At 31.9% G+C, this 12419-nt stretch overlaps 1 protein-coding gene across 1 annotated transcript; it reads right to left on the bottom strand.

Moving 5' to 3' along the window:
- Positions 1-4700: 4700 nt before the first annotated feature.
- On the bottom strand, positions 4701-11676 carry LOC107005460 (ubiquitin-like protein ATG12). The gene is made up of 5 exons (XM_015204058.2): positions 11516-11676; positions 11353-11411; positions 6227-6295; positions 6044-6106; positions 4701-5118 (listed from the first exon to the last, which is right to left on the bottom strand). The coding sequence occupies exons 1-5, from the start codon at positions 11535-11537 to the stop codon at positions 5059-5061; spliced, it is 273 nt and encodes a 90-aa protein (XP_015059544.1). The 5' UTR covers positions 11538-11676; the 3' UTR covers positions 4701-5058.
- Positions 11677-12419: the final 743 nt, after the last annotated feature.

Genomic DNA, 12419 nt, shown 5'->3' with positions numbered 1-12419 from the left:
ATAACGTAGAAAATAATATACATGTATAAAAAATAATTTTTGATATATATTTCATACAATTTTCTATATACATATAATATAATATTTTGACAAATAGTATCTGATTAACCACCTTGGACTATATGTAGCTGCCCTCCACCCTCAACTCTCCAAGGAACCATGAAGATGATACACCGATATTTATGTATTTTAATATTAAATTAAAACATCAAATGTATATGTTAGTTAGTGGATATAAATTGGAAAAGGTATGAATTGTTTTTTTTTAGCTCAAATAATCACTATTATCTATCACTAATTACCCACTAATTCCTTGTTCTACAATAAAATTATTTCACTATTTTGTTATTTAATCAATAAAACAATTCTAGACCTTTCGTTGTACAGAAAAATATTGTAATATATGCAGTAAGGTAAGTATAATATGTGATAGTGATAGTATAAACAAATTTGTAATTAAAGGTATAACGGGTTACTAAAAGTTATGTAGAATATCAAAATTAATATTTTAAATAAATGGTCATGAAAGTTCCACGTATATATTTATTAAAATGTGTTGGTGATATTACAAACAAATTACATAATTAAGGGTAAAATGAGTTGCTAAATTTTAATAGTTTTTTTTGGAAACAACTAAGATAAAACACTATGTATAAATTAGGGCCCGTTTGGATGGGCTTAATAAAAGCAGCTTTAAAAAAGTACTTTTGAAAGTGCTGAAACTTATTTTTAAAATAAGCAGTTATGTGTTTGGATAAAAGTGCTGAAGTTGCTACGCGAAACGTGAAAAGGGAAAAATGGAAGAAAGAGATGTTAGGGTTATGTGGGTAATTTGGAGATTGTATAAAAATATTAAGGGCAAAAAGATAAAAATATGGTCAACTTAAAACAGCTTATAAGCTAAAAAAAAAAAACACCCCTACCCCAACTTTTAACTTTTGGCTTAAAATAAGTTTTTTTTAATTTAAAATAAGTTATTTTGAGTCTTGCCAAACAGCTAAATAAATAAAAAATCAGCTTTTAAGTCAGTTTGACCAGCTTTTAAGCTGAGCCAAACAGGCTCTTAGAACAGAGAAAAAAGAATATGGATCCGTTTGGTCATAGATTTCTCAAATAATATCGGGAAAAACTTGGCAAATAGTATTTGTCCATATACTTTGTTATTATTTAGCAAATATTTTTGGCAAATATCCCAAATTTCCAAATATTAGTTTTTTCTAGTATTTGGGTCAAATCTCATTATTTGAGATTTTTTTAATATTGAAATTTTACCTCAAACTTTTATCTTTTACAAAAACATCATTTATAGTTGTTGCTTATGTTGTATTACATAATTTTTTACGTTAATTCTAAAGTAGTGATGAAATATTCGGTGAATGTTAAATGATGATATAGTTATTGATAAAATAATGAACAATCGACTCAAGATAACAAAGTCATGTGTTTTGTCTACTTCACGATGTATGAAATGATGTTTGTTGCACTCTCTCCAAATTACAACATTGCTCTAGTGTCATGGACACTATTTATTATTATTGTAACAAAGATCCAATTGACTTGTAATACAAATTTATGGTTAGTTTTGATATTTTTACAACTTATGAGTATAAATCATATTTTCTAAAAAAGTGAAATATATTTTTTAAATACTATGGCCAAACATATGATGAAATTTCACACAAATTTTTACCCAAAATAATATTTGCCAAGAATGTTTAGAAATTTATGGCAAAACGCTAGCTATATATACCAATGCTAGTAGCCTAGTACGTACGGCAAAAGAAAATAAAGGGATGAATAAAAAGGTAGAAAAGAAATAAAATATTGAATGATTTTTTATTTAAATAATTTCTAATAAATAAAATTGTTTGATGTTTATATTAATAGAGAAAATATGTATTAATAAAACAATAAGTGTAACCTAGTAGAAACACCTTCATTATAGGATATAAAACAAAGTGTGTGTTTTGGTACGAAAGAAAGTCTTTTTTTAAAAAAGTGATTTTTATATTTATATATTTATTGTTATTTGATATGGAAATAAAATATTTAGGTATAATATAAACAAACACATGAAAAATAAAGTTGGGCAATATCAGATAAGGGTGTGAGAATAAGTCTATTGGGAGTCGAGATGAAGGTGAAGTGTGTTAATATTATTTGTGGAAATTTTTCTTCTCTCTATATTTTTATTTTTTGTTATTAATTTTTTATTCGATATTTGGTATTCATAATGAAATTTGATAAGACTCGAATATGACATTGTTTATTTTTATTTCATCTTTTTTGTTATTAATTTTTCATTCGATATTTAATATTCATAATGAAATCTGATAAGACTCGAATACAACACCTTTGATTAAGGAAAAATAACTTATTTACTACGTTAAGGATGTCACATTTTCATATGGAATTTTCAAATTTTTTAAAATGAAATTTATATATTTGTAAAATATGTAAAGATTACTATAAGTCACAATAATTAATAATTCAAAATGAAAGGATCTATGAAAAAATTACGGTCAAAGATACATTTGTTTGAATCTCAAAATGCGAAAAGTGTCACATAAAATGGGGCAGAAGAAGTACTAAAAAAGGAAAATTCTTTTTAAAACAGACTAAGAAGGAAAGGAATTTATTCTTTTTATAACGTAGAAAATAATATACATGTATAAAAAATAATTTTTGATATATATTTCATACAATTTTCTATATACATATAATATAATATTTTGACAAATAGTATCTGATTAACCACCTTGGACTATATGTAGCTGCCCTCCACCCTCAACTCTCCAAGGAACCATGAAGATGATACACCGATATTTATGTATTTTAATATTAAATTAAAACATCAAATGTATATGTTAGTTAGTGGATATAAATTGGAAAAGGTATGAATTGTTTTTTTTTAGCTCAAATAATCACTATTATCTATCACTAATTACCCACTAATTCCTTGTTCTACAATAAAATTATTTCACTATTTTGTTATTTAATCAATAAAACAATTCTAGACCTTTCGTTGTACAGAAAAATATTGTAATNCTTCTTATTTCCTTTTCTATGCTGTTTTTTTTTTAAAAAAATTTCCTCCTCTTTCATTTTCGTGGTCTTGTTCTGTTAAATTATCGTAATATTATTCTATTAGTAATTCATTTTCTAAATAAGCGATTTTATGTAGGCTTTCTTCTTTGTTTTACAGTTACTCCATGTGTCTCAATTTATATGATATTAAAATGTTACTTTTCTATAATTGAAAACAATTATACTTTAAAACTCTTATTTTACCCTTAATAAAATGAATAATAGTCACCAGAGCATTACAGATCACAAATTTCAATAGTCTTACTTACTTACTTAAACTTAATGTCAAGTAAACAATTTCACGTAAATCAGGACAGACGAAGTTGTATAATAGGTAGCATTGCCACACATTAAAACTAGAGACTTCTTTGTTTAAGTAGCATGCAAGTTACTCATTAAGCTCAAAATAACATTGTATTGCTAGAAAGAAGGATCAAAGGCAAGAGAACTTACATAGCTAGTGCCTCCAAGCACACCCTTGAGCTTCTTGATCTGTGCTTCATCAAGGAATGTTGTAGCCTCAACCAACTTAGTTGACAAGTAGAATGTTTGTTAGTTTCCTCAATACTACTACTTGTAAACCAATTCAAATTTTCAAGTTCCAAAATACTATCTTCCTCTTTTCTTTGTTCAATTGTATTGCAATAAAATGTTGTAATTACTATAGATTACCAACAACATTTACACCTCAGTCTCAAACAAATCGAGATTGGCTATATCGATCCTTATTGTCCCATTTAAGCTCAATCATGTAATTACAAGTATTAGATTACCAATATATATATAAATGAATAAACCATTGCATAAACATGCATGTTTTATATGACAAAGGGTGCATTGAGTTAAGTGGTCCTAAAAGGCACATGGTTAGAGAAAGTGACTACACTAAAAGAAGATAGAATGATAACTAAAAACCCCAAATTGGTTCTCCCTCCATCTCAATTACCTGCCACCATTTGACTTGACACAAAATCTACGAAATAAAGACTTTTTTTGAAGTTTATGGTCTCATTTCACTTAGAGGTAAAATAAGAATTCTAAAGTTATTAAATTATTTTCAATATATGGGAAGACTACATTCTTTTTGGAATGGACTTAAAAGAAAAATGTGTCACATAAATTGGGACATAAGAAGTAGAACTTCTTATATGCCCTTCAATTAGCAATAGGCAATAGGCAAGCTATTGGAACAGGAAGAAGTGGACTAGAGTAACTCCCCTTCCACAAAGGCTTTCAGTAGTGCAAGATATGGTCACTAGTGCCTCTTCATTGACACAAATGTCTATTCTACTGCAACAGAATTCTAAAATGGATTTAGCATTGGTAGAGAGTTAATGTGTCCTTACCATGGAAGAACTAGGACAGGCTCATAATGCAGCTTTCGATATCTACTTTGGGAGTCCATTTAGCTGGAAGAGGAAGTGACCCCCTAGCCTAGAAACCCGAAACCTCTGATTAAAAGTGAAGGGATTCGATCCATCGTACCACAATCCTTGACAAATGGATATTGAACAAAGGATGCAACACAAGAACTTTCCATGGGGTTAGCATAATGTAATACTCGATATCTAACTTTTGGAGCTCTTTTAACTGAGCACAATCAAATCCCAATATAAAGATGAAAGTTGCAAACAAATTTGAAATTACACACCAATGAAAGAGGATTGTTAACTTTACAGAATTAAAGGGTGGCAATGGTGAGAGTTGAAAGGGACTCACAACTTCTCATACGAATATAACAGATATCCAAGTCTGAACTTTGAAGAGCTGGTGAATAGTCCATAAGGAAACTACTGAAGCACAAAGCATCGATATAGAAATCATACGAGTAGTTATATACTGAACAATCTACAGAACATCAATCTGACTAATCATTGATGTCGGGTTTCTATCTTACATACTATCTATTTACTCATGTATGGAGGAGGCTTTGAAGCTTTGAAGCGTTGTAGCGCAAACAACCAGGAGTTCTCAGCCCCACGCCATAGAGCATGCATAATTGACCACCAACTTACCATCAAAACCAAAGTTCTGCGAAAAAGGAGAGAAAATAGATAATATATCAATAATACGATCTGAAAACAAAGTTAACAGTCTAATCAAGTTTAGTAACTAGACCAGCTCAAGAAAAGGAATGAATAGTCAATGACATAAGCAAGGAGAGAAGAGACGAGGCAAAAATAGGAAAACTCAAAAAGAAACATATAATTTTCTACCGATTGTCCATAAATGCATCGACAGCTCATGTATGATGCTGAGTTGTTAAAATTTGTTTTACTTCAAATAGCAAAGAGAACCCAAGGCAAACAACAACTAAGTGCCTTAAAAAAGAATGATATATTGGTCTCTCTTTGACTGTCTAGAGATTGTGGACTGTTGGTCGAAGAAGATATTTGGTTCATACTGTAGTTTATACCAAATACTGAAAAAAAACAAGTTGTCACTTTCTTTGATTTTTGAATCTTCAAAGATTGTCAATAAAGGAAATTTTATCATACGTCAAAAAATGTATGTTGTGAAAAGAGAGGGAACACATAAATTATGTTGCTCGGACTCTTCAAAAATGTTAAAGGGCGCATGTGGGATTCGCCAAAGTAGTGTATTTTTGGAGAATCCGACACGGGTGTGGCATAGAAAGAGAAGAGTCCACGCAACTTAGCACATAAGTGTCATGAGAAAACAATTATTTTTTTACAAAAACAAAAACTTCAAATGAAAGTAAAATGTAAGATCACCAAAGGACATCCATCCTAAGAACACCAGTACAAAACTAAAGCCTGGTGATTAAAAAGGGAACATTATCCATCTTCCAGTCAAAGAAAATAAGGAAAAGGAAAAAAAACACTATATCCATCTTCCAGTAAAGTGGTTGTCTAACGAAGGTAAAATGTCTGGTCAGCAAAAGACATACATCTTGAATAATTACATGCAAAGACAATATAAGCATGAAACTTACATTGTATAGATCAATTACCAACTCATCTGGATTTGGTGAGAAGGCGCTGTTGACATACACAAACTAGAGGGGAAAGAATATATCAGTAATCACAACTCTATTGCACAGTGCTTCAGAATTTCAACAATTGTGAGCAATTCTTTCTTCTGTATGTTAGAATTTCAAAAAAGATAAAGGGCTTACCAATGTCTCTCTATGGAGTTGACGGCGCAAAAAATCTATTACTTTGATGAATTTGTCAGTACCTGCAATCTATGTTGGTGTTTATATACAATTTGATAATTAGATAAACGCATGACAGGAAAAAGAGCACAGAAAATTGTAAAACCTATTTTTCAAATCTAGGAAGTACAGCTTTGTATCTTTAATTGGATGCAATAACATCTAGAAAATTACTCTAAATCTATAGTAGGGGAGTATCTCAAGCCTGGTTCCAGCATATAAAAGTAGAAAACATTAATAAACTAGATATCTTAAAAACCCCAGGCATTGTTCAAGTGGCAAAGGTCGATGGACTTGGTACTGAGGTAACAGGTTCGAGATCTACTGCATGTGAACTAAGCTTTTCGTATTAAGTGGATAAGGTTAAGAGGGGTGGACCCATTATCCCCGAGTTTCGAAGGCTGCGATTGGTCCTAAGGGCTGGCTCCGATTTCTCAGTCATAAAAAAACAATATATCTTATCTGGTCAAATGTTGTCAAACATTTTGGGACCGATGAGAGGTATAATATTGCATTAGTCTAGCCAAATATGACAATAAAGAGAGTGTGCAGAGTCTGTGCCAAAGATGGCTCAAATGTCTTGTAAAACTCTATACTTGAAAACATAGCAATTATAAATGTGCAAATTTAAAAGCATAAATTAATTATGACTAGTTACCGCAGCAATTAATTTTAAACAAATTATAATTTTTTAATTTATTATAAAAAAAGAAATGTTGGTGTTGCCCTTTCTTCTCCCAAGAAAGCCCTCTCTTCTCCAAAAAAAACCTTTAGCCTTCCCTGTTCCTTTTCAAGAAAAAAAAGTTTACTCTCTTCTTTTTCAAGAACAAGATATTGAATATATTCTTCTCTCCCATGGAGCCCTCACCTCCTCTCTATTCTTGTACAAGTATTCTTTTCTATGGATCAATCAAACATTGTGACAACTTCGTTGGAGAAAAGTCATCTAACTTTCACCGGGCTTTAATTAGTATTTTCTTCCCCATTTTTTTCGACTCTGGTCAAAGCATCCGGATCGGATTGACCGAATCCGACCCACACCCCGCACCCGTCAAGACGGGTTCGGCTCCAAAACTGAAGAGTCCGCGCAACATAGTTCATCAAAGGATCGCAAACTATAAGTGTCCGGATAATATCATTCCAAAGTGTGCAAAAACAGGATAGTTGGCAACTTTTTTCCCCAAAATTTTCTTCACAAATCTACTTGAAGTCCATACGGTTGGGAGGACCAGAGTTCTCAAGTTTTCCTTTGTACATACGTAGTTTGGAAAGACAACAAGGCCGTTGCAAATTTTATCTCGACCAGTTTCACCAAATTTCTTACATTGATGAATTTTCTTATCAAGTTCATCAAATGATCCTTGACTAATGCAAGAATTGATCTTTCTTAAAAGTTGTTGAAGTAATATTATAGTAATTAGTAGCTAAAAAGTACCAACTATAAATCACTTTAAAGGATAGGAGAGAAATTACTTAAAGCATATGTGTTAAACTTGAACATGTCACTAAACATCAAAAATTGATGCAATGAGTAGCACATGGAGTCCAATAAATGTGCGGGTACACACCTATCATCATGTCACCCGCTTTAACATTCTCACAAGCATTATCGGTGAGAGCTCGTACAACATGTTCCAATATGATTCTCTGAATAGTGCTCTTGAAAAGTTGTACATTTTGGTAGAATTGATAGATTTGTTGCTCACATCAACAGAACCAAAAAGCACACTATCTATTGGAGAATTCAACAAAATATTCATGATCATTTTACCATTTTGTGTTGTCCATCATAATGGAACATGCAAACTTTCTCCATAACACTTCATGCTTATCAATAATCTTGTCCACTTTCGTCACCTCTTTTTTTAGGTAAATAACTCTAAATTCATGAAAGGTGGCTTCAACCCTGGGCCCAAAACAACATTTGATAAATTCATTGAGGTCGTAGGATAACAAAGTCCAGGATGAAGTCTCCTATTTTTTCTTTCATGAAGTTACAGCTACTCACCTAAAAAAAAGTGAAAGAAGTGGACAAGATTGTTGATGACCATAAAGTGCAATGGACAAAATTTGAATTTTCCATTATGATGGACAAATGAATGGGAAGAAATGATCATTAATATTTTGGATAATCCTCCAAAAGGTAGTGTCTTTCTTGGTTTTGTTGATGCTAACGACGACTCTATCGATTTTACCAAAATGTACAACTTTTGTTCGAGAGCACTATTGAGAGAATCAAATCGGAAGATGTTGTAGGAGTTTTCATCGATAATGCTAGTTTGTTAAAGCAGGTGACATGATTGGATCTATACCCACACATTATTGGACTTCACGTGTTGCTCATAGTATCAATTTGATGTTTTGTAACATATTCAAAATTAACTCATATGCTTCAAGATAAAATGACTTTCATATCCTCTAACTTTCTTAATTAACTACTAAATACTATAATATTCCTTTTACAGCTTTTAAGAAGGTAGTCAAGATCCATCTTACATTAGTCAAAGGTCGTTGTTGAACTTGATGAGAAATTCACTAATGAAAGAAGTTAGGTGAAACCGGCCAAGATAAGATTGGCAACGGCCTTATTGACTTTGCAAGTTATGTACGTACAAAAGAGAAACTTGAGAACTTTGGTCCTCTCAACCAAATGAATTTGCAAAGGAAATTTTAGGGAAGAAAGTTGTCAACCATCTTATTTCTGCATACTTTCGGAATGATATTGTTCATACACTTAAAAGTTTGCAATTCTATGACGAAAGTGCTTTGTTTGGTGGATGGGGAAAAACCCCCACCAATGGGCTATATTTATGAAGCAATGGATTGAGCCAAGAAAACTATAGAACGGGCTTTTGGTAGAGTTCAAAGGCAATATGAGAAAGTGTTTGAAATTATTGATGCAACTCCATCGGCCTCTGCGGCACGCCATATTTTGAAGTCAGGGTTGTTTTATATTGCTCTAGAAAATGATATCTTAGATTCAGAAGTGTGGATGGATTATCATAGATGTGTCGAGAAGATGAACCCCAATATAACAACAGAAGGATAACTAATCGCTGAGCTTTTGAAGAATAAAAATGCAAATAGGATGTTTGGTTGTGGTCAATCCCAAAATACCCTTAAAGTCAACAGGTAAGTGATTTGGTTTAGTTCACTATAGCTTTACTTAAGTTATTTGACATAATTATACTTATTAACCTAATAATTATTTTTCTATTGTTTGATGGTAGTCGGTCTCCAATGTTGCAAAAGTTTGCTATGAAAGTATTAAGTCTAATTTGCAACTTATCCTTATGTGAGTGAAGTTGGAGTGTGTTTGAACACATGAGAAGAAGACTTATATCCTAATTTCTAAATTATATTATTAGTAGTATCTATTAATTGATCACTACAACTTATAGGCAGATTCATTCGAAAAAGAGAAATAGGCTTGCACTATCATGTCTCAATAATCTCGTGTACAATAAAACATTGAAATGTCGTCAAGATGCTCGTGATACCATTGATGTGATTGTCTTGGATAATATTGATGGGGGGCAAATGAATTGTCAGTTGGATGCCCCGAAGATAAAGAAGATGAACTAGTATATGAGGGAGGTGATCTTGATTGAGGAACTATTGCTACGACAGTTAGAGCTAACGAGAACATCTATTGTCTTCTAGGGGAAGTTCTTCAACTTCACGGTCACTTGACAAGGGTAAAAGAGTCCATACTACATCTACAAATTCAAGTCTGACTCGACCCTAATCGATGAAGAATCCAAGGAGGAAGAAGATGAGGAGCAATATAATGAAATGGATCTTGGACTTCAAGAATTGGAAAATCTTGAAGAAGAATAGACTTTTAGAGTTCTAGTATTGTCGTTTTATGAATTATTGAGAGATTCAACTTCTAAACCGTCACAAGCTACTACCAGTATCTACCTAATTAAGAGAACCAGCAGCTCCTAAATGAAGGATCCGTTTATGCTGAAAACCAACAGCCCCACTTATAACCAGCTCCATCAGGTCACCACCAGTGCTACTGCTGAGAGAAAACCAACCGCTGCATTTATGCCGGTATTATACTTGAGGGTTGATTTACAACCTAACTTGTACGTTCACAAAATCACAATGTTATACACTAGCTCCCTTTTCCAGTTGGATCTCCACAACCTACAAACACTTGGCTTAAGAGAAAGGATAGGAAGCCTAAGGAATAATCACAATAGTGTATGAAAGCATGAAGGATGGAGGCAAAAAATTGTAGGACATCTTGGACTCTTTGCATGACCACCAGAGTCCTAATTTTCCCCTTTATGCACTCCACCTATAGGTTGACGAACAAAACAAAGATAATCTACATGAAGAATCACCTACAGATATGGAATTCGTTTGGGCATACTCACCTAAGCATTATCTCCAGTAAGGAGAATTGATACAAAGGATTGATATAGTCGAATCCAACTAATTCAGAACTCAAGAATAATTAATTAATTGGTTGACACAAATTTGGACTCGCATTCTCGGTCTCTTTTGATTCATCATCTGCACTTTAGCAACAATGAAAATAAACAGGGATACATGAAAACAATTAAATGGAAAAAGAAGGTTGTCAAACATCCCAATGAACGGTATTCAATCATACTTTAATTTATCTTCTCTCTTTCTTCTATTCATCACATAAGGAGCTGGATAGGTGTCTGTGAAGATTCCATTAGAATACCATCCTTAATAAGACTGTCAATACCCAAGTATGAGGGTCAACACATCAAGCTTGGATTGATTTCTCATAGAGTCACTTAGCTAATAAGTTAAGTTACCTTTATCAAATCTCCAGCATAAATTCACACCGATTCCTTAAATATTGTACTTCCGTTATCTAGAAGGCTTCGGACTATATTTCGTGTATCCGAAACAGCCTTCCTATCTCAAAGTTACGAGTAAGGTCTGTGTAACTCTACCTCCCCAGTCCCCACTCCGTGGAACCACACTGGGTATGTTATGTTGTATTAAGAACTCAACAGTCAAAGGAAAAAGTACAATGGCAGTGCAGCAATATATAGCTAGGGTTTAGAATTAGGGGAATATGATCGAAGAAAACAAACCTTGAATTTCGCTTGTTTAAGAATCGGAGCATCGCCAGTGGCTCTTAAATGAACAATCACTACATAACAATCAAAAATCAACCATCAAAATCAACAATCAATCTCTACATCATCAACAAAAAAAAAAAACAAGGTTTGAAGAAATTGAAGCAAGTAATGAGACCTTTTCGAGAATCGGCAGCCATAGCTATTGAGAATTTGCTGATTCTTTTGCTTCCCTCACGATTTCTGGATCCTCTCTTCACAGCACCCCTTACTGAAAAATTAGCAGTGCGTCCAAATTTATAGAAAAATATCAAATCCTTTAACCAAGTTCATTTATAATGGTCTTGACTAATACTTTTGTCCTATTTAGCTTTAAATTATGCACTTAATAGTTTTAGTCTTTATAGTCTTCAAAAATTTATATCTATTAATAATACATTTATGGATTTTAATCTTTTAAATATTTTGAAAAGACCAATAACTTCAACAATTTAAAATAAAATTAATGAGGAATGAAATATGAGTTCAAAATTTTATTAATAAGATAAATAAAGAATATATAATTATTGTTAATGACATGAGCATGATGTGTTCCTTTTTTGGCTAGTAATAGTTCATAATCAGCGCAAAAGAAAATTTATTTTATTTTCATACAAAGAAAATTATTCTTTATCACTCAAATTTCTCTAGGTAAAATAAAATAAATAGAATAAGAATCAATCTATTCTAAAAATAAAAAAAGAATAAAAAAATTGTAAATGTATCATTTTATAAATTTCAGTTTATTAAAATTAAACAAATTCCCTTCAATAAAATCATTTGAGTACAAAATTTGAATTCAACAGGTAAACATGTTTTGCTTTTTATAATAAAGTTTAGCATTTTCAAATCATGAATAGCATTAATATGCTTCATTTTATCATCTGTTGAATAAAATTATGAGTTATATTTTCTTTCCTCATAATTTTTAGGGATAATGCCCAAGTATCCCCTCAACCTATGCCTGAAATCTCAGAGACACACTTATACTATACTAAGGTCCTATTACCCCCCTGAACTTATTTTATTAATAATTTTTTATC

This window comes from Solanum pennellii, chromosome 12, assembly GCF_001406875.1.
Source record: "Solanum pennellii chromosome 12, SPENNV200".
In the NCBI taxonomy this organism is placed as follows: Eukaryota; Viridiplantae; Streptophyta; class Magnoliopsida; order Solanales; family Solanaceae; genus Solanum; species Solanum pennellii.
This window is presented reverse-complemented; position numbering and strand designations above follow the sequence as displayed.

What these genes read in the sequence shown, in the direction of transcription:
- LOC107005460 (XM_015204058.2), bottom strand. Translation starts at nt 11,537, where the DNA reads ATGGCTGCCGATTCTCGAAAAG. An exon ending in GGCTGCCGATTCTCGAAAAG is followed by an intron (nt 11,412 to 11,515) that starts GTCTCATTACTT and finishes ATTGTTATGTAG; the next exon opens with TGATTGTTCATTTAAGAGCC. An exon ending in AACTCCATAGAGAGACATTG is followed by an intron (nt 6,107 to 6,226) that starts GTAAGCCCTTTA and finishes TTTCCCCTCTAG; the next exon opens with TTTGTGTATGTCAACAGCGC.